This window comes from Diceros bicornis, chromosome 5 (genome assembly GCF_020826845.1).
Source record: "Diceros bicornis minor isolate mBicDic1 chromosome 5, mDicBic1.mat.cur, whole genome shotgun sequence".
NCBI classification, from domain to species: Eukaryota; Metazoa; Chordata; class Mammalia; order Perissodactyla; family Rhinocerotidae; genus Diceros; species Diceros bicornis.
This window is the reverse complement of record NC_080744.1, coordinates 30,708,118-30,731,586: the sequence shown is the minus strand read 5'-3', so window position 1 is coordinate 30,731,586 and position 23,469 is coordinate 30,708,118. Positions and strand designations below refer to the sequence as shown.

Here is a 23,469-nt window from a genome sequence, read left to right as displayed (position 1 = left end):
AACAACCTACATGTCCATTTATGAAAAATTGACAAATAAGCAATGTAATCATACATTGGAAAAAGTACAGCATTAAAATGAATGAACTAAAACTATGTGTGTCACCATTGATAACAGTCCCAATAAATTATTGAGTGAAAAATAGCAAGTTGCAAAAGAAGTAAATAAGCCTGCAAATTCAGGCTTTATATTTCTTTGTGGATACATCCTTATGTAGTAAGATTATTAAAAAAAATATAGGAATGTTAAATATCAAACTCAGGTTATGAATTAAATCTGAAAAACTGGTTTGTGCTGCTACATAAGATGTTTCAACTAACAACTGTAGAAGAGGAAAAAATCTTTTTTCCCTCTACCCATCTTAGGTTTATTGACTGACGCCCTGTAAATTAAACTAACAAAAGACAGGTAACAAGAGAAAAACAAACAAATTTGTTAACATGTACATTATTACATACAAGGGAGCATTCAGAAATGAGTAACTCGAAGGGGTGGTTAGAATTTGGGCTTATATAGCATCTTAACAAAAGAACAATAAATTTTTAGAGAAGTGACAAGACAAAGGAAAATGGCTTTGCGTTTCCAGGATGGCAAACTGTGAGAAGGCAAATATGTGAGGGGAAGTGATGGAAGATAAAGGCTAGTTAAGTTAAGTTTGTTATGTAGATTCCTTGGTGCCATCTCTGGGTTGATAAGGATCTAAAGTTGTCTCTGGTGATTAACTTCTGTTCCTGGTAGAGAGGTAATGGGTGGGAGGACATCTTCACCAATTTTTGTCCTGCTGTTAGGCAGATAGAGGAAGGGCAGAGAGCTTTTCTTGTATCTGCTTCTTCTCAATTGCCTTCAGCTCAAAATGATCCTTATGCCCAAGTGGCATGCTTTAGAATGCCATATTCTGCTACCCTTTGCAATGTTTTATTCCTAATAAAAATAAAGGAAATATGACAAAACATTAAAATTTGGCAAAGTTGAACATTGTATACAAATAGTTCTCTTTTTTTCAGTGTACCCGAAATATTAAAAATCATTTTACACAAGGGTAAACTGAAGTGCAGAGAATAAAGTGACTTGTCCAATAACGTATTCTTTGTTACTGACAGAAATGAGAACAAGAATCCATGTTCTCTAAATTCTAACTCGTTACCCTTTCCTCCATACCATCAAGTGCTCAAGTAGCAAGGACATAGCATGTCTTTTCACTCCCAAGTCGAAGTGTGTTTATCATTTAGGCAAAAGAATGTACTTTTCTACACATTTTCCCTAGCAGGTTCAATTGTGTAGATACCACAGAAACTTTATTTCACATACTGCTCAAGGGCTGAATGACCCTCTCTTTTTCTCCTATGGTCCTATGGTCCTCATTATAATTCTCAACAATGTGGGATGTTATTTACTTTATTCCAATGGGAATTTTTAGTGGAAGGTATTGATAGTCCCCAGTGGAAAATAACTTTGGCTGTCTATTACTAAACCTTTAAAGCTTCAATTGGTCACTTAGATAAAACCATGGTACTACTCCAATTTGACAAAAGAAAAAGGCATCTATAAATATCACTACTTGGAAGGGATTAATCCCACAATAGAAAAACTGAAGAATTCAATTTGTGTCTCTGATATGCATTATATCAGGTAGGTCATATCTGATGAAGATATACATGAAAATACATTGTGTCCAGTTATGTATTCAATTATTACACTGTGCCTTAGAAAGGATCCACAAAGGGGAGAAAAATGTTTTACAGGTAAAAGAAAGTGAGTCAGGATGAGAAGTTTATGTGTCGCAGCATGACTGGGAGAATTTGTGAGAAATTATGTAAGAAGGTAAAGTATTGTCAGGGAGATTATGACAAACTTTGTACTCAGAAAAATCCATTATGACACTCCTGCTATCACCTAATGAAAGAAATTAAATCAGCATGCAAATCAAGGCTCTATGTTTCTTTGTGGATACATGTCCATGTAGTAAAACTGTGAAAAAAAATCATAGGGATATTAAATACCAAACTCAGTTTATTGGTTTGTAGTTGTATATCTTTGCATCAGTTATTTATTTGACTTACTCTGCACTTAAAGTGGATCAGATAGGATTTATTTAACTCTATAGAAGTAGAGGGAAAATTTCTTCTTTTTTAAGATTCTAGTTATTTCTATCACTTTTTAAAAACTTGGTAAACAAAATATGGCTTATTTCCGAAACAACAAACAATTTTCTCTATGCTGCAATTCAAAAGGATTATTTTATTCCCTTTGCATGTGCTGGCTTGATTATTGATGCTGATTTTAATAACTTAAGTGTGAGCTTGTATTACTAATGAGATGAAATATTTTTGTTCCATATAGAGATGAAGTTTATGTAGTGATTCAGGGTTTGCAGAGCTCAAGGCCATTCACTGGAAAGGCCTCTGTGCACCAGAAGATTAGAAGGCAGAAATGTTGAGTAAATGACAGATATGAAGTGAAATAGATTCCAATTAGTACTAAAGCACATTTATGGAGAATCTATTCCATGTATATCTCTATACCAAAATGTGTGAATGTTACAAAAGAAGTGCGAGAATTCAAAGAGCTCTCCAGTGGTAAGGAAATGATATACACACAAAAACTCTTATCTTGAGAGAGCACATAATACATATGCAAGCAAAGAGCTACAGCAACATTAGGAAAAAGAGAAATTTTGACTTAAGCCTCCGAGGCTTTTGTAGAAGATGGACTAGGTCATCCGTCAAGGACATGAGAAAATGAATAGGAAGTGTTTACCAGCTTAATAAATGTTGAAGAGTCTGGTTTTGGCCAAAGAGTAGTATATGGTATAGGTAAAACCAGAGCATATATGCTTGGCTTTCAAGCTGAGGACTTTAAATTTATATGTTTCTTTTTTTTTTCTTTAAGGAGTGATGAGATGTTACAAGTGGGAAAGTGAAGTCCAGGAAAAAGTAAAGTTTACAACCTGGAAGAATAATAATGACAGTTACATAATAAAGAAGAGATTAGAGCCGGCCCTGTGGCTTAGCGGTTAAGTGCACGTGCTCCGCTGCTGGAGGCCTGGGTTTGAATCCTAGGCGCCCACCGCTTCTCCAGCCATGCTGGGGCTGCGTCCCACATGCAGCAACTAGAAGGATGTGCAACTATGACATACAACTATCTACTGGGGCTTTGGGGAAAAAAAAAAAAGGAGGAGGATTGGCAATAGATGTTAGCTCAGAGCTGGTCTTCTTCAGCAAAAAGAGGAGGATTAGCCTGGATGTTAGCTCAGGGCTGATCTTCCTCACAAAAAAAATAAAATAAAAATAAAAGATTAAAGAAAAAAAGGGATGAATGAGGAAAGAAAAATTATGAGCTGAGGTCTGAGATGGCTATTTAATATTCACAACCATAAAACTGTCAGAAACACGTCTGGAATACTGGAGTGTGGTGAGAAACGGTGCTGCAAAATCAGAGATTATCATACGGAGGTGATAATGATGCTGTAGAGGTGAATGGCATTGCTAAGGAAGAAAGGGAACAAGGAGGAGAGAAGAAGAGAGACTAATATGGGTATAAAGTAAGAGATAAAAAAAGAGTACAAGATGTGCAGAAGAGGAAAGAACAAATTTGGAAACTAGAGGCTAGGTCTTCAGTGGGAATCTACTTGTAAGGGGCAGTGAATGCATGAAGAGAGATAATATTAAAAATTCCAAGAGAAAAAGCAGGAATTATTTCACTTAAGAGTATAACAACATTAGCTATCATAACCAGGTCTTTGAGGACTTTTGATAAGGAAATTTCCCTGGCTATGAGATCAAAAGGTATAGTGAGTGTGTTAAGATCTGAATAGGTGGAAAAGAAGTGGAGAGGAAACATAGATATCTTTCAAGAAATTTCTTGTAGACAAAAGAAGAGAAATTAAGGGAAAAAACAACTCAGAGTGGAGAAGAATTTAGGAGAGTTTTTTTTGTTTTTTTGCTTATTTCTCTGATGAGTCAGACTGAACGATTTGTCAGTAGATGAAAAGGTAACATGAAAGAGGGAGAGACTGAAAATGCAAGCTAAAGATGGCTTAACTCAGTGGTTCTCAACTCTAGGTGATTTTGTCCCCATTCCACTGGACATTTGACAATGTCTAGAAACACTTTGGTTGTCACAACTGCTACTGGCATCTAGTGGGTAAGGCCAGGGATGCTACTAAACATCCTACAGTGCACAGGAAAGTCCTCTACAACAAAGAATTATCCAACACCGAGTGTCAATAGTGCCGAGGATATGAAATCCTGGCTTAACTGAAGAACTAATCTCTCATAGTAGGTGGAAAGAATAGAATCAGAGCATACATTGAGGGGCTTTCCAATTGCAGCATAATGCAAATAGTGTGGATCTTAAACAGTATAATATAGTGTCAGAGAGATAGCCCTGGAGTCAAGCTCTGGGCTATTCTAGTTGGATGACTTTTCAGCTATGTAACTCTAAGGAAGTTACTTATCATTTCTGTGACTCTGATTTCTTATTGTAAAATGGAAGTAATAGGTGTGTTTACCATGTAATATTATGAGAAGTTTCAATTAATATATATAAAGTGCTTAGAACAGTGTCTGGCATTTTCCTGATGCTTAGTAAATGTTAAATATTATTTTTATTATCTGATTTCAAATCCCCACTAAGATTTTGCAACTCTTACTAGCTGTTTGACTGTCCAGAGATTACTAAACCTGTCTGATTCTTAGTTTTCTTCTCTACAGCTCAGAAATAATAATGCCTTCCCCACAGGTTTGTTGTAAAGATCACTTGTTATAGCATATACATAAACATCTAACTCAATAGATGCTATCTAGCAGTGTCTCAAAAAATCAAAGCTTTCTTTTCCATTCTTCTTCAGATTTTAAAATTATTATTCATCATTCCCTAGAAATCTACCTCATTCTTTTAGTTTATATACAATACATTCATACATTCAACATTTTCATTAAGTAGAGTTCAACAATCCATAAACTAGAGCAAGAACAACTTTATTTTAGAAATATGGAAACAGAAAGACAGTGAGTCACACAGGGAATAAGGTAATAAATAAAAAAAATATTTAAATAAATAAAAATATTTAAATAAAAATAATTTATGGTATATTTTAGAATCTTCTCAATTACTTCTTTTGTATATAATTATAAACCCTGATTCATTTAATTTTTATGGGTCACCCTAATTTTTTTCTTGGACTTCATAGTCCATAATAATGTATATCCAAATGTGGACCAGTAAAATCTTTCTCTGAACATTCTTTCAATAAAAGTATATTAAATGATTCTCTACTTGAAGTTTTCCCTGTATTGATTGAAATGCGTCTATCTAAATGACAGGATGTTGATCAAAGGACACAAAGTTTCAGATATGCAGGATGAATAAGTTCTGGAGATGTAATGTACAGCATGGTGACAATAATTAATAATAATGTATTATATACTTGGAATTTGATGAGAGTAGACCTTAATTGTTCTCACACACACAAAAAAGATAACTACGTGAGGTAATGGATGTGTAAATTAGCTTGACTGTGTTAATCATTTCACAATATTACATATATCAAAACATCATGTTGTACATCCTTAATGTATGCAATTTTTATTTGTCAATTATACCTAAATAATGTTGTGGAAAAAAATGAGAGGCTAGGGTTATATCCTAGGGACATAGGAAGGCTTTGGCTTCTTGTATGAAGTAAATTGGCAGTGGAAGATGTTTGTGTTCTTACTTGGGGCTAGGATCACATCGCACTCTTAGCTTCTATGACTGTGGTCAACGGTTAATTGTCAGAACTAAGTTTCCTAAAACAGAACTTCTTCAAGTTTTTCCAGTTCAATGAAATTAGATTTATATAGCAGGGCTTTATCTTTACAGGAAAAAAATTGAGATGTAGATTTGAGTTAATTATTAGGGTTATTTTAATTCCCAAGAAAATATAATTTTAGGAGCACTGGACATTTACAATTCAATCATTTTTATCCTTCTATGCAGAAAAGAAAAATTCCTAAAACAACTCCTCTATTCTTTCATTAATTATAAAGATGTCTTAATAAGGTCATGGAGAACACTAAAGAGAGGGAACATAAATTAGCCTAAATCTGATATTGAGAGGCAAAGAAAATGGAAAATTTAGGTACTGCTCTTAAATAATCAAGCAAAGATGAGTTTGAGATAATAAAGATAAAGCTATAATATACATTTTAAGAAATTATACAGATGAATAATTGGCAAACTATATATATATAGTTGCAACTATCTATAGACTTAGATAATATATATAAGAATTGGCTAAAATGCGTATGATTCCTGCTATACCTGAAAGGTAAATTTTTGTTAATATGGAGATACTTAACATATTAAGACCATCTATTGTATTACAATCATTTTGATAGAAAAAATGTCATGAGTTATCATACAGAAGCTTTAAAACTCTGTAAAGTAGATATTTTTACCACCTCCCATCTTTTTTGAGATGTGGAATCAAAGCTCAGAAAAAATAATTAGCCTAAAGTCAAACAATCCACGTGGCTTTATATCACACAATAAACATCGAGCCATGAATATCCCTTGGAGAGTTAAAGAGAATGTTGCATGGAAGATTGTTAAAATTAAGGATGGAAAATGACCACAAGACCAACAGATCTAAATTATTTTTGCCTATCTACAGGACTGTGGAGCTGGCTTTAAATCACTCCTCTAGTCTTGAGATCACTAGTTGGCTCATGAGTGAGCTGTTTACTGCTGTGTAACAAATTATGAAGACTATCCAAAAACTCAAGGGGTTCTAATGAGAATAATCAAATTGCTTAGATGCTCTCATAAGCTCTTTCCTACTCTCTAGATATATTATCATGGTCTCTTCAATATTTTTCTATTCATAAAATACACATCATATCTGGGATCTGAGAATCCTTCACAGTAACAGTGTTTTTAGTTGGCAATTCTGATCCCTTCCTATTTTCCCTCCCTTAGGATTGTTCCAGAGCAAGTATGCAGCCTGGATCCATGGAACAGTCCAATTGTTCAGTGGTGTCTGAATTTGTATTGCTGGGACTCTCTAGTTCTCAGGAACTCCAGCTTTTCTTTTTTGTTTTCTTCTCTGTGTTGTATGTGGTCACAGCGCTGGGAAACCTTCTCATTATCATCACGGTGACTTCTGATAACAGCCTGCACTCCCCCATGTACTTCCTCCTGGGAAACCTTTCCTTTGTGGACATCTGTCAGGCTTCTTTTGCTACCCCTAAGATGATTGCAGATTTTCTGAGTGAACACAAGACCATCTCCTTCAGTGGCTGCATAGCCCAGATTTTCTTCATTCATCTTTTCACTGGTGGGGAGATGGTACTACTTGTCTCCATGGCCTATGACAGATATGTAGCCATATGCAAACCCCTACACTATGCGGTCATCATGAGCCGAAGGACATGCGCTGTCCTGGTTATGATCTCCTGGGCTGTGGGCTTGGTGCACACATTAAGCCAGTTATCATTTACTGTGAACTTGCCTTTTTGTTGCCCCAATGTAGTAGACAGCTTTTTTTGTGACCTTCCTCGAGTGACAAAACTTGCCTGCCTGGACTCTTACATCATTGAGATACTAATTGCAGTCAATAGTGGAATTCTTTCCCTAAGCACTTTCTCACTCTTGGTCAGCTCTTACATCATCATTCTTGTCACCGTCTGGTTTAAGTCTTCTGCTGCAATGGCCAAGGCATTTTCTACACTGGTGGCCCATATCACCATAGTGATATTATTCTTTGGACCTTGCATCTTCATCTATGTGTGGCCCTTTACCACCTACCCTGTGGATAAAGTTCTTGCCATATTTTACACTATTTTCACCCCCATTCTAAACCCCATTATTTACACACTAAGGAACAGGGATATGAAGGCTGCCATGAGGAAAATTGTGACCCCTTACCTGAGGCCCAAGAAAATTTCTGAAATGCCACTAGTAGTGAGGAATTCTCTTTATTAAGACACAATTTCTTCAAATTCCTCAAATCAATACTCTATAAATATTTTCAGTGTGTTCTTGTGACATATTTTAACTGTGATAAAAATAATGAAGAAGATAATATAGAGAGTATTTAATGGATATTAACAAGTCTTTTCCCAGATATCACCTCAGCAAAAGTTACATACCAAAAAATACGAAAAAATATATCATGATTACTGGTTCCGGAAATAAAATGTGGAATGATTTTATATGGAGAGTATCAGTGCATTCACTGCTACTAAAGCAGTCATTATGAGTCTGATGGAAAAAAAGAATGAGTACTTGAATCTTTGGTGGGCATAAACTTGGACATTTTTCTTATCATCTGAGTTTCCTAATTTACATAATTGAAAAATCTATATAGATGAATAGTATTTAAGAATCTCACACTGAATTTTCCCAACCAGGGGATAGCCACTCCGCTGATTTAAGATAAGTATATAGACTTAAGTGGGGATGCTTAGGTTATGAGATCCCTCTCCCAGCATCAATTACCTCTATACCATATTATTTTCCAATTACTAACAATGCTTTAAAATGTGAAATTATATGTAATTAGGAGCTTGCATTTCAAATCTTCCATTTAATGGGCTTTCTCCGATCAGTTAAGATAATTCCAGTTTCCTCTGAAGTGATGAGTCATAGAAGAGAGAGGAAAATCTTTCAAACTGAACCATTTCACCAACTAACTTTTTAGTCCATGTTATGAGTAGCTGTGCAGCATTCTGCATTTGGACCAAACATGAAGTTCTTAGTGATGATGAATCGTGTTAAACACACACCCAACTGGCAATAAGGACCCCACAGCTGGATCTCTACCCGGGACTCTTGGGACCATTAGGAGATTTATTAACGTTGATTAGAGTTTTTAAGTTTACTTTCCAAATCCCTCAATTCATAAGGGCAAATAGACTTACATAAACATTAGTTTCTCCTTTATGCCAAGAATGGAAACTAGTTTTGCACTTTGTTGTTTGTCTTCTTATGTTCCCAAATCCAGCGAATCTTTTCTGAATCCATCCCTAATAGAACCATCAGTAAATAAAATATTGAAGAAATCTTGGGAATTTCCTCTTTTCTCACCCCACCCCACCCAATTTTTGCTCTTTCCATAGCATTCTAGTTCTTCTGAGATCTGATATTCTTTGCTCTTTTCTGCTCTCAAAAGCTACCTTCCAGTAAGGGTAGCAGAACAGTAATTTACACCTCAGTGTCGATTTAAATCCATCAGTTATCTCTCCCAGGAATTTGTACATGTTCATTTCTTTCTAATTTTAGAATACAGTTCCATCGATAGCAAGAGAGGAGACTTGGCAGATTAGATCTAGAACAGGGACAGGAAGAAGAGATCTTACCAATGTTCCCTGACTTTATACAATGCAGGTCCCTCATATTCTGTTCATGGAATGAGGCCTGGTCTGATGATTGTTCTTCTTTTTCTTGAATAAATATCTGAACTGTGTGATTTTCTCATTATCAGCCTAGCATACCAAAGCATTAGAAGGTAGGATTCATTAAAAAGCTTGTTAATGTCATCCTTTTTTTGATAATGCTAGGTGAATTAATTGCTCTAACTTGAGATTGAGCCTCTTTTCTAGGCATTTTATTAAAAGGTTACATTAAAACTAGTAAACAATGAAAATCAATGTGCTAAGAAATTCAGAAATTATGTAATCTGGTTAACTGTACTCATTATTAGCTACTTAAGCACTCATAACATTCAAAAATAAAGCCAAGAGTTCATAAACTTTAACAAATTTTTTATCCCATGAAATATTTCAAACTACTCAGATTCCAATAAAAACAAAGAGACATTCATAATACTAACAACAATGTGTTTTTAATTAATTTCTCTCTATGGGAAACTATTCAAAGCAAATGAGATTATATTTCAGTTAGAACTGAGACACCATGCATGGTAGAATCCCACATTATATTTTGTCTAAAATAAAACAGATCTTAATATAATTCGTTAATAAACTTTTTTTCATACGTATATTTTAAAGTAATAGGGTAGAATGAAAATTACTTTTTTTCTGTCTGGTTTACAAATCTCTGTAGGTTTTTTCTGCACCACTGAGAAACTGACAGAGAAATACATTTAATTGCATAAAACTGGTGAAAATAGAAGTGAACTTTTTAGCAAATATGAAAATAAATTTAGTTAATTGAAAACAATGTAAAGGAAAGCGTCTTGAGCTACTCGTCAAAAGACTTGGATTTGAACATTAACTATATTACTATTCTGTGACCTTGAGCAGATTACTTGCTTTTGATCAGGGCACCAATCTCTTTCAAGTCTTTCAATTCCTATCCATCATTCTTAACATAAAGGGGGAAAAAAAAGGGGGAAAAAAAAAATCTCTTTAACTTGTTTAATAAGGCTCTGTGTGATATGGCTTCCTACTTATATCACCTGGCTAAACCACAGTATCATTTGATTAATATATTTCTCCTTAACTGAACTAAAATCCATGAGAATACAGACTTTGTCTGTTATAGATGAACATAATTCTAAAATGTCTTTGATAACCTGAATATTTAAAAAAGTAAGGAGCGCTGTCAAAAGCCAAGGCAGACTTGTTTGTTTCCTCAGCTATCAGAACGTATTCGCTGTGCTATGTATATCAGCTAAGTGGATGAGCAGTATTTCAGATAAAGAACAGAAATTTCATGCATAGCTCAGAGGCTATTTAAAGGAGCTGATATAATGTAACAGAGTCTAGAGAGAGAAGGTGACATGGCCAGTGGAAAGTGTACCTCAAGATGCTAGCTTAGGATAGAAGGTGAAGAAGCTTTAATTCCACTAAATCTAAACTGGCAATAACATGATTGAAGTTAGCCACAGGACAAAGAGAAAAGCATCAGGGGTACAATTTCTAGGAATGCAGAGTAACAGAGACCTCCAGGAGAAACACATCAGGTTATTGCAAAGACACTTCAAGATAATCTTTAGAGGATCAAAATGGGGAAGAGTGGTAGAATCTGATAGCAGAGCAAAGATCTAATATTTCACCATAGGTGTTTCACTCTTTTGACAAAAATTTATATTTCATCATAAATTATTTTCTTAGGAGAAGATCCTTGTCACACGATATGCTGTATTTTCAGCATCTGGAAAATCTGATATATATTATCTCAGGATCAAATACATGAAAGCGACCACAAAGGAACTGAAATGCCAACAAAAGTTTGAAGAAAACCTCTCAATTCTATCTTGTGATAGAATTTTGACAATTAAAAAAAAATTATATCCGTCACTCTCTAACCCTCAGAAACATGTAGAGTTTGTCCATTTCTATATTAACTCTCCTGCTCTCTATCAAAATATAGTCCTTTGGGAAATTAATGGTCCTGATAATCAACAGAACATCATACTAGTACACTACATTGAAAGCATACGGTGATTGGACTTGCGAGCAGAAAGTGACATAAAAGAGGGTAAAAGATAATCCCTATAAAGTTTTAGCAACCTGCCAAATCATTCAGGTTTTAAAGGATCCAATACTCCGAGACATGCTGCATAATCCCCTCACAACATAAAATATGTGTGACTTTGTTTTGTACCCGTACCACTGAGAAAGAGGTACAGTGCTTGCAGACTCTGAATTGTGGGGGCAGCATAAAGCTGCCTTGTAAACACTGCTTTGCCTCAATTGTAGATTGACACATAGGTTTTCTGGTTTTCAGTGAGTCCAGTCTTCAGTGCAAGCTGCCCTGCCTCTCAGTCTACATGAACTAGGAAAACCAATGAAACAGAGATAGCAATCATAAATAAGGACATCGTGTAGATTTTTTGGCAAAGTCAATTAGATGAGTGACCATGCTACCTCCTAGGATTCTGGAAAAAAAGCCCTTGTGTTCTGTAGCAGAAAACCACCGGCTGGTTGAAAAGCAAATCCTAGGATGCTATGGGACCTTATTTGAGACTGAGTTCCTGACCATGGATTATTAAGTAACTATGTGGATAGTACTGCTCATCATGAGTTAAGTATTACCAAATTTAACAGGACACAGATTCTAGCTGTCAGAGCAGTAAGCCATTGTGTATTGAAATTAGTACATCTGGAACCAAGCTAAAGCAGATTAAAAGGAACAGGTAACCAGCACAAACAGGTAGTTCAGAACCCCTTATTACCTACTTCTGTTGCATAAATACCTTTACTTCAGCTTAATCTTATTGCCTCATGGAAGAGTTTCTATGGATGGCTCAATTCTACATCTTGGTGCAAGCCAAAAAGTATACTACTGCTGCATTACAGCCCTATGGACACTGGTGAGGGAAAACTCTGTTGTTGAGAAGACCCATAAACATTTCACTTAGTTATCAAATTTGGATGGAGAATTGGTCATAAGTAAAAATAAACATGAATTCCTGGGCAGTGAAAAATGGCTCTGTTGATTTGTTAGAGGTCTTGAAAGATCAAAATTGGAAAATCACAGAAAAGTAGTCTGGTAGAGAAAAATGAAGATGCCTACGTCAGTGGGCACGAAGTATGTGGATTTTTCCATCTTACGTCAATGCCCATCTGAGACCAAAGCATGGCTCCCTTTTAAGGTTGGCCTCATAAGTGCTACTACTGTTCCTGAATACTTGATCAGCAGAAGGCACTGTTGCTGAGAACTTGATATGGTGCCATTCCCAAGAAAGGCCACATCCATTCCGTGGCAAGTCAGTTACATCCTGCATACAGTGGGTAGTAATTTGTCCCTATTGAAATTGAATCCTACTCCAGATATGAGTTTTCCTTCCCTGCCTGCAGTCCCTCTCCCAAGACATTATCCTAAGGCTTACAGAGTATTCTATTTATGGTACAGGATTCCACAAAGATTGCCTCTGAAATAACAGATAAAAATATTTAGTGAAGAAAGTGTAATTTATTGGATTTACAGAGAAGAGATGTGACCACAGGAACACCATCATGGGATCCACTTTTCTGGGAATCTTCTAGCCACAAAGAACAATGGAATGGCTTATTAAATGCTCAGATAAGAGGCTAGCATTGGGATTACACCCAACTTGGTTGAAATGGAGAACTCCAAGCTGTAAAATACACATTGAACCGATAGTTAATTTGTAATTCTATGTTATCAATGGTTAAAATACTCACATCCAGGAGGGAAGAAATATAAAGATTGACCCTTCTCCATAATTCCCATTGATACACTTGTGGATTTTGTACTTCCTGCCCCAGCAATTCTAAGCTCTACTATGATCTTGCATTTATTCTACTATTGGTATAGAGAACTTCTTGGTTCTAGGGCTTAATGTGATGTGCACGTCAGTTTTGGAGAACACTCGGCTAGGGTCTCTTAATATATTGCTTTAGCTTTTCTCTCTCTTCTTCTTTGACTTCAATTATAAATTTATTAGTCTTTTTCGTGGTGCTCCATATCTCTCTAATGCACGACTTTTCTTTGTCATCTTTTACAATTAAACTGACAATAAAAAGTTTGATTTTCAAATTTATCTTTTTTGGGGTATTTTTGGTATTTCTTTTTTCTAAGTTTATTTTTTATTGAGGTAATATTGGTTTATAACATTATATAAATTTCAGGTGTACATCATTATGTTTCAATTTCTGTGAATACTACATCATGTTCACAACCTAAAGACTAGTTACCATCCATTAACATACACATGTGCCCTTTTACTCCTTTCAGCCTCCCCAACCCCGTCCCCTTCCCCTCTGGCAACCAGCAATCTAATCTCTATGTCTATATACTTGATTATTGTTGTTGTTGTTTTTATCTTCCTCTTATGAGAGAAATCATATGGTATTTGACTTTCTCTGTCTAACTTATTTTACTTAGCATAATACCCTTCAAGTCCACCTATGTTGTCGCAAATGTCAAGATTTATTCTTTTTTAATGGCTAAGTGCTATTCCATTTTATATGTATACCACACCTTCTTTATCCATTCACCCATTGATAGGCACTTAGGCTGTTTCCAATTCTTAGTTATTGTGACTAATGCTGCAATGAACATAGGGCTACACATATCTTTTCGAATTAGTGTTTTTGTGTTCTTTGGATAAATACCCAGAAATAGAATAAGTGGATCATATGGTAGTTCTGTTCTTAATTTTTTGAGGAATCTCCATACTGTTTTCCATGGTGTCTGCACTAGTTTACCTCCCATCAGCAGTGTATAAGGGTTCCATTTTCTCCACATCCTCTCTAACACTTGTTGTTTCTTGTCTTGTTAATTACAGCCATTCTGATGGGCACAAGGTGATATTTCATTGTAGCCTGGATTTGCATATCCCTGATAATTACTGATGTTGAACATCTTTTCATGTGCCTGTTGTCCATCTGTACATCTTCGGAAAAACGTCTGTTCAGATCCTTTGTCCATTTTTTAATTAGGATTTTTGCTTTTTTGTTGTTGAGTTGTAAGAGTTCTTTGTATATTTTAGATATTAACCCCTTATCACTTATATGATTTGCAAATATCTTCCCCCAATTGTTAGATTGTCTTTTTTGTTGTTGTTGATGGTTTCCTTTGCAGTGCAGAAGCTTCTTAGTTTGATGTAGTCCCATCTGTCTATTTTTCTTTTTGTTTCCCTAGCCTGGGGAGACATGGTATTCAAAAAGACACTGCTAAGACTGATGTCAAAGAGCATACTGCCTATGTTTTCTTTTAGGAGTTATACGGTTTCAGGACTTACATTCAAGTCGTTAATGCCTTTTGAGTTAATTTTTGTGTTAACTAGTCTAGTTTTCCCAACATCATGTATTGAAGAGACTTTCCTTTCTCCATTGTACGTTCTTGGCTCTTTTGTGGAAAATTAGATGTCCATAGATATGTGGGTTTATTTCTGGGCTCTTGATTCTGTTGCATTGAGCTGTGTGTCTGTTTTTGTGCCAGTACCATGCTGTTTTGATTAGTATAGCTTTGTAGTATGTTTTGAAATAAGATAATGTGATACCTCCAGTTTTGCTCTTTTTTCTCAGGATTGCTTTGGCTATTCGGGGTCTTTTGTGGTTCCATATAAATTTTAGGATTCTTTCTTCTATTTCTGTGAAAAATGTTATTGGGATTTTGATAGGGATTTCATTGAATCTGCAGATTGCCTTCGGAAGTATGGACATTTTAACTATGTTAATTCTTTCGATTGATAAGCATGGAATATATTTCCATTTTTTTGTGTCTTCTTCGATTCCTGTCAACAATATTTTATAGTTATCAGTGTACAGGTCTTTCACCTCTTTGGTTAAATTTATTCCCAGGTATTTTATTATTTTTGTTGCAATTGTAAATGAGATTGTATCTTTAATTTCTCTTTCTTATATTTTGTTGTTAGTGTATAGAAACACAACTGATTTTTGTATGTTGATTTTATACCCTGAAATTTTACTGTATTCGTTCATTATTTCTAATAGTTTTTCAGTGGATTCTTTAGGGTTTTCTATATATAAAATCACATCATCTTCAAATAGTGACAGTTTTCTTTCTTCCTTTCCAATTTGCATCCCCTTCATTTCTTTTCCTTGCCTAATAGCTCTGGCTAGGACTTCCAATATTATATTAAATAAGAATGGCAATATTGGGCATCCTTATCTTGTTCCTTTTCTTAGAGGGCTAGCTTTCAGTTTTTCACCACTGAGTATGGTATTAGCTGTGGGTTTGTCATATATGGCCTTTATTATGTTGAGGTACTTTCCTTCTATACTCATTTTATTCAGAGTTTTTTCATAAATGGATGCTGTATCTTGTTGAATGCTTTCTCTGCATCTATTGAGATGATCGGTGATTTTTATTCTTTGTTTTGTTAGTGTGGTGTATCAGGTTGATTGATTTGCAGTTGTTGAATCATCTTTGCATCCCTGGAATAAATCATACTTGATCATGGCCTATGATCTTTTGATGTATTGTTGTATTTGATTTGCTAATATTTTGTTAAGGATTTTTGCATTTATGTTCATCAGCAATAATGGCCTTTTCTTTTCTTTTTTTATGTTGTCTTTGTCTGGTTTTGGTATCAGGGTAATGTTGGCCTCATAGGATGAGTTCAGAAGCTTCCTCTCCTCTTCAATTTTTTGGAAGAGTTTCAGAAGGATAGGTATTAAGTCTTCTGTGAATGTTTGATAGAATTCACCAGGGAAGCCATCTGGTCCTAGACTTTTGTTTTTTGGGAGGTTTTTGATTACTGTTTCAATCACCTTACCAGCAATAGGTCTCTTCAGATTCTCTATGTCTTCTTGATTTAGTTGCAGAAGACTGTATGAGTCTAAGAATTTATCTATTTCTTCTAGATTATCCAATTTGTTGATGTATAGCTTCTTGTATTATTCTCTATTTTGTATTTCTTTAAATAATAATGAAAAAGTTTTTTTTTTTGTAAGGAAGATTGGCCCTGGGCTAGTATCTGTGCCTGTCTTCCTCTACTTTATATGGGACGCTGCCACAGCATGGCTTGACAAGTGGTGAGTCGGTGGGCTCCAGGGATCTGAACCTGCAAACACCGGGCTGCCAGAGAAGCGGGCGCACTTAACTGCTGCGCCACCGGGCCAGCCCCTATGCTTTCCTTTTTGAATTAAGAATATCGTGGGTTTTTTTCTGCTTTAAATATATTCAACAATATATGAAACACATGTTTCTAGAGTCTTGTTGACAATGAATAAAAGTACATTTCTCCCAAATTCTCCCTAATTATTTTGAAGGTTTTCCAATCTGTAAGGTAAAGAGGTCTCATTATTGTTGTTGAGTTGTTGTAGAATATTTCTGTTCTTTTGAATTGCTTGTCTACGCCTTTGATTATTTTTCTACTTGGTTATTGATATTTCTTTTCATTTCTAACAGTATTTTGAGTTATAAGAAATTAGTCTTTTGTTTATCAATTGTGTTGCACATATTTTTCAGTTTGTCATTTTTATTTAATGTTTACTGTGGTTTTTCTTTCATATACCAAATCCAAAAAAAATTATGCAATAAATCAGTAAATCCTATCCATTATGGCTTCAATGTCATGCTTAAAAAGGACTTGCCAACCCCTAGCTATAAAAAACTTTTCACCCATTTTTTTCTGGTTCTCTTATACATCCTTAAAATTTAATCTTAAAATATTAATTTTTTAATGTCAAAAAGTATTTCAATCTTAAAAATACAAAGTAACTTTATATATTTTTTTTGTTTCTATTGTGAATGGAACCTATTTTTCATTATATTTACTTTATAATTTTATAAAGTTTTGCTCATTAAATGTATTATTTCTAATTTTTTTGGAGATTACTTTTAATACCCAATATTAAAGTTATAACAGCATAGTGAATAAAATTTTAAAATAATTTTTGCTAAGTTTACCATTATGTATATAGCAAATATTTATATTTGGCCATAGCTTACAATTTAAAAAATATTTGCAATATAATTGATTTGGTTTAAGTCCCTTTTATACAGCTCTGACCCCTTCCGTTTTATTTTCTTCTCACACTGTTTAGAATTTGTATTACTCCTCTGGATATTTTTAAACATTTCTTTCAAAAATGTGTCCTTTTTTTTTCTTTTGGTTTATAAAAATGTTCACATAATAATTTTACCAATTTTTCCCTTGATGTTATGTTTTTATATTTTATACATATTCATGTACAAAAATATTTTAACAATTTTAATCACTGAATGTATTCCATGGCACTAAAATATTATATTTCTTCACTCTCAAATTTATAGATACTTAGGTTTTGTTCCAGTATCTATCTCTTTCAATCAATGCTGCAACATGTGCCATTGTACATGTACCATTGTCCATGTATCCTTAGGTATGTGAAAGCACCTTCAAATATTTGAAGAAGCATCATGTTGAAGCAGGAATAGATACTTTCTATTAAACTACAGGTGGTAGAACCAGTCGAGCATCTGACCATGGATTAAACTGTCTTGTGAAGTGATGGGCTCCTTGTGATTGGAGGAAACCAATCATATCATTTGTGAAACTATGTGATTGTTTTGTTGACAGAAATTTAGGCGTTGAAAATCACTTTGCTGATTGAGAATCAGTGAAAATCAAATAATTTTTTGCTTTCATACATAGTAACTAGTTGGGAGAGAATTTTTTTCTTTCCTTTTCCATTCCTGGAAAAAAATATTTTCTAAATCATAATTACTCCCACTGAGGGTGACATGAGATTTCTAAAGGGTGACTTCTCACTTCCCCAATGAAATCAGTTTCCCGGAATGAGAACGGAAGGCTTTATATTACCTTACCGTAGGATATGGTAATTGTATGGTCAAGGGCAAGAGCAGCAGAGCCCTCACTACCTCAGGGCAAGAGCTGAGGGCTTGCTTCTGCACAGCTTAATTCAGGGAACAAGTTAAAATGCATCAGGTCAAGAGTACATTGCAAATATTTTCAGTATGATGACTCATAGCAGAAGGTGGGAAGCTTAGAAACAAACTGCAAGACACCAAATTTGGAGAAAATAAGGAAGAGTTGAAAGATTGGGAGATATATTAAAAGTGTAAGTATTATACATGCATTTGAACATATCGTTTGGATTAGAAAAATAACTAGTAAACTGTCTTGTAGATGCAAAATCAACAATCAGAAGATAGCAAAGAGGAGGTTATTGTTACCTCAGTAAAATTGGAAACTCCATCTGGAAGAGGCAAATTCCTGTTCTCCACTTCTCTGTAGACATGACTCTCCCATTGTGTTGGCTTAGGGCAGCCCTGATAATAATAGGATCTGTATTTGAGAAACAAAAGGAAGTACTCTCTAATCATTATCTGTTCTTTCTCTGCCCCTTTTATGCTTTCTATGCAGAGAATATTTAGCCATTTGTTAAGCAAATATTTATTGACTATCAAAATTTTCCAGGAATGAAGGAAGAGTAGCTACACAAATGGAGTAATGGTCAATAAGGGTATCCTTTATTGTTTTTGCTGTTGGGCTTATAGGTTATCAAGTATTGTGAGACAAAACAATGAAAAGAAAAATCATGCATGTTTATGGTTTTAGAGTTCTGTTGGCATATTTTAGAGGTAGGTATTAATGTAACATCAACTTCTACGAATCAAACTTGGTCTTACTCCAGGTCCAAGATTTGGGAAATTCTCTTACAGAGTACTACGTGATCTGAAAACATTTCTATCTCTGAAGTACACTTGTGATGAAAAAGCCAACAATTCATTAATGAAGAAGCTTCTGAATGCTCAGTGCATGGTCCAAGGAATTCTGAGTGACTTATAAACCCCATGTTTCCATATCATAACTGCCTCTGCATTTAGAATTTTAAGAGATGAAAATAGCCTTGGAGATAATCCGGTTCTATCTTCTAAGGTCAGTCACATAGCTAGCAAGTGGCAAATGTTATTTATATTTACTAATGAGTACCTGCCTTAATTAATAAGAAGAAAATGAGATATAACATTGAACCTGGTCTATTCTACTTGGGTGAAGATAGCATAGAAAATTAGTGTTGAGAGGATGTTCTAGTAGTTTCCTATATTTTGAAAAATAAAGACTGACAAAACATCATTTATTAGATATTGGAAAGATGGAATTTATAGGAAATTTGGACATTTTTTTCGAAGATAAGATGATCTTTAAAAATTGTTTTAATACCACTAACTTTATCTAACATGTTAACAATTGTGTTTCTCCCCCTCTTCCTTCTTCTTCTTTCTTTCTCTCTCTTTTTCTCTTTAATGTTATCCTACTAAATTATTGTACTATTTGGCAAGGTTTACACTATAGATTGAATACTATGATATCATAAAGTCCCTCGTGGCATCAAATTTTATGTTTTTAAAATAAATAAATTTAGCTCTTTAGGATCTTTTTTACTCTGAGAAATGGGAATCTCCTTCTTTTCCAATGTTTGTTTGCCTTTTTCTCCCCTGACCCTGTAGATACATGATCAGACAGACATGCCAGCATTGACCCAAATCTTCCACTTGGAGATGAGAATCCCATGATGGAAGTTCACGCTGAGTTCAGTTCATGCCTCATTGATCTGTTCGTATTCTTGAGTAGCTTAAGTTTCTTCATTCTTCTTAAAACTAGATATCATAACTCACATGGAAAGATGGAAGCCCTTGAAAGAGTAGGATTTTGTGCTTCAGCGACTAGGTTAAAATTACATAATGAAAGCCTGTAAGAGTTGAAACACTTTTAATTGGTTAATTTATGGTTACACGTACAATTTTGCTTTTAAAGTTTTAACTATTATTTTAGCTATATCACCACTGAAGAATACGAGGTGCAGAACTTCAGTCAGTATAATAACAAATAAATGCCTATTGTATATTTTCGGGTGCACAGGAATAAAACCAAAAATGTTTCCTAAACCACTGGAGGTTATGTAGGATTTTCTTCTGGATTCAAATGGCCACATGGTGCCCCATGTGTTAAGCAAAAAGTCAAAAAACATTCAAAAGGCGATTTACGTACCACTTAACTTTTAAAAATCTATTATGTGTTCAAATGCACCTTGTATAGTTATATGGAATATTTCCGAAAGGATGGTTTCTGAAAGGTGTTGCAGATTTTGATAAATCCAGGTGTGTCAGGCATGTTTAGGAAGAGAAAAAAGGCAGAGTCAGAAGGGACTGAAAACACATTGGTGGTTTATTCATAATTGGGCTTTACGGGACAGAAGATGAACTCTAACTATTGTTAAAAGGATGAAAGAAACATTCTTGGTCTTCATGGACACTTTCAGAGTGTTACCATCACCCTTGCTTTCCATTTATATGGCAAATTGCTTCTAGTAAGCGTCTTAAAACACTGTCAAGCACTTTATGATTCTCAACTTCAAGAACATTAATCTAGTCCGCTCAGTCTTGCATTCAAGGCTAATTGCATCTACGATTTGCTCCTGATTCACCATTCCCAACTTTATTTTTATTGTTCCTTAGCATGCCCTACTCCACCCAGGACACTCAAATCATGGATCCTTGAATATGCCTTTCATATTTTTACCTTTGTATCTGTATTCCTGTTATTCCCCCTGCCTGAAAGAGCCTTTTCCTTCAATTCTGTCTATCAAATTCCAAGGTTTTAAAAAATTTTAGTTTAAATAATACCTATTCCATTACACCTTATCTTACCACTTTGGCATAATTTCTTTCATCTTGGTAATATTTATGATATTAATGTACCACTTATATTTGCTTATTTCTGATTTTATACATTTATTTTTTAATATGTGCATCTTATGTTCCTAATTATGATAGGATCCATATATAATCCTCATTTTTCACACTTCTCCCACTTTCCACAACAGTCATAGGTGTTAAATATTAGTCAATTGATTATTTATATAGTTTCATCACATTGAATTGACTTTTAATTGAAAGCTTATTATATTTCTTTTGTATACTGCTATACTATACTAGATATAATGCCAATTATGATATGCCAATTGTGGAAAATATGCCAATTGTGATATTTTCTTGATTTTCTTTTATTCAGGTAACAGTAGACTGGATACATGGCTCACACAAACAAATCAGTGGTGTCTGAGTTTGTGCTTCTGGGACTCTCTAATTCTCGGGAACTTCAGCTTTTCTTTTTTGCCCTCTTCTCTACAGTGTATGTGACATCAGTGCTGTGCAACACATGATTATTGTTATCATTTCCTTTGACTCCCATTTGAACTATCCCATGTATTTCCTGCTCAGTAACCTTTCTTTCATTGATATCTGCCAATCTAACTTTGCCACCCCCAAGATGCTTGTGGACTTTTTTGTTGAGCACAGGACTATCTCCTTTGAGGGCTGCATGGCCCAGACATTCCTTCTTCATAGTTTTGTAGGGAGTGAGATGATGTTGCTCGTAGCTATGGCGTATGACAGATTTATAGCCATCTGTAAGCCCCTGCACTACAGCACAATTATGAATCGGAGACTATGTATAATTTTTGTGCTTATTTCCTGGGCTGTGGGTATTCTTCATTCTGTGAGCCACTTGGCTTTCACAGTGGACCTGCCATTCTGTGGCCCCAATGAGGTAGACAGCTTCTTCTGTGACCTTCCTCTGGTGATAGAGCTGGCTTGCATGGATACTTATGAAATAGAAATTATGACCCTAACTAACAGTGGCCTGATATCACTGAGCTGTTTTCTGGCTTTAGTTATTTCCTATGCCTTCATTTTGATCACTGTCCGACGCCGGTCCTCCAGTGGGTCAACCAAGGCGCTTTCTACATTAACTGCTCATATCACAGTGGTGATTCTTTTCTTCGGGCCTTGCATTTATTTCTACATATGGCCTTTCAGCAGACTTTCTGTGGATAAGTTCCTTTCTCTCTTCTACACTGTTTGTACACCCTTGTTGAACCCCATCATCTACTCTCTGAGGAATGAAGATGTTAAATCAGCTGTGTGAAAGTTGAGAAACCGTCATGTGAACTCCTGGAAAAACTAGAGATCACCATGAGGGAACATAATCCTGAATGGGAATGAAGAACCTCCAGCGGACCACAGCATCATGCCAATTATTTTTGATAATTATATGGTCTATTGAGTTACAGAATTCGATTTTTGTCCTTAGTGGAAGGCAATTGCATAAAATCAGATTCTGATTTAATATTTAAATATAACTTTAACCAAGTTTTCATTATTTATAACTCTAGAGTACCAATTCTCTTGAAAATATTTGGTTATCCTTTTGAATATTTTATAAAGAATTTAGAGATTCTAATCTACATAAAATGTCATTCATGTTATTAAACTTGTGATTCCCTTCAATTGAACACGATATTTTTATACCTTGCAATCATAATGTGCAAGCAAATTGAGTTTCAGACATCATTCAGATTATTCATAACATTTTTTTCTATATTGACATAGTAGAAAAAATATTGTGTTTTACAACATGGATTTCAGCTCATTAACATAGATTTGTTAGCTTATATTTTCCTTGTGTATTGAATATTTTGGTTATTTATAATTTGCTTTTTATACATTTGGTTATTTATATTTTTCCCTATCTGCTTCTATGTTATAATAAATTTTTTCTGTTCTTTTAGATTATTTGATATGCATTTATACTCATTACAAAACTTTTTTTGGATATTTTGTGCTATCAGCAGCATATCTGTTTTCCAAATCTACTTATTTTAAGTAGGATAAATTGGTTATAATGAATTCTACCTTATTCATAGAAAATTACAAATATCTTTGAAATTCTTTGCAAATATGGCAGGTGTTGAATATTTAAATTCAGAGATAAAGTTAATTCCATGTGTACCTAAACATACAAATGCACAAAGTGACAAAAATTATTTGCAACTGAGGACCAAATCTGAAATCTATTGTTTCATATTTTTTGGAAAACAGAGGAGAGAAAGTAAAATCATGTAATCTAATAATAAAGATGAAAGTACTATTAATTATTGTCTCATTTTCTAATCAAAATGAAAGAAAGAATTGCTTAACTGCAAATAGAAAGCCTGCGATTGTCATCATTCTGGATTCAGTATTTTAATTATACTATAAGACATAAGTTAGTGGCTATGTGCATAGATATTAATT

General features: G+C 34.6%; 1 protein-coding gene and 1 pseudogene across 1 annotated transcript; both read left to right on the top strand.

Annotated features, from left to right (window-relative positions):
• The first annotated feature begins 6,993 nt into the window (after positions 1 to 6,993).
• Positions 6,994 to 7,965, top strand: LOC131405375 (olfactory receptor 4K5). Its single transcript, XM_058540428.1, has one exon. It carries the CDS (start codon positions 6,994 to 6,996, stop codon positions 7,963 to 7,965), a length of 972 nt encoding a protein of 323 aa, XP_058396411.1.
• Positions 7,966 to 21,425: 13,460 nt separating this feature from the next.
• Positions 21,426 to 22,360, top strand: LOC131405374 (olfactory receptor 4K1-like; annotated as a pseudogene).
• The last annotated feature ends 1,109 nt before the right edge of the window (positions 22,361 to 23,469 follow it).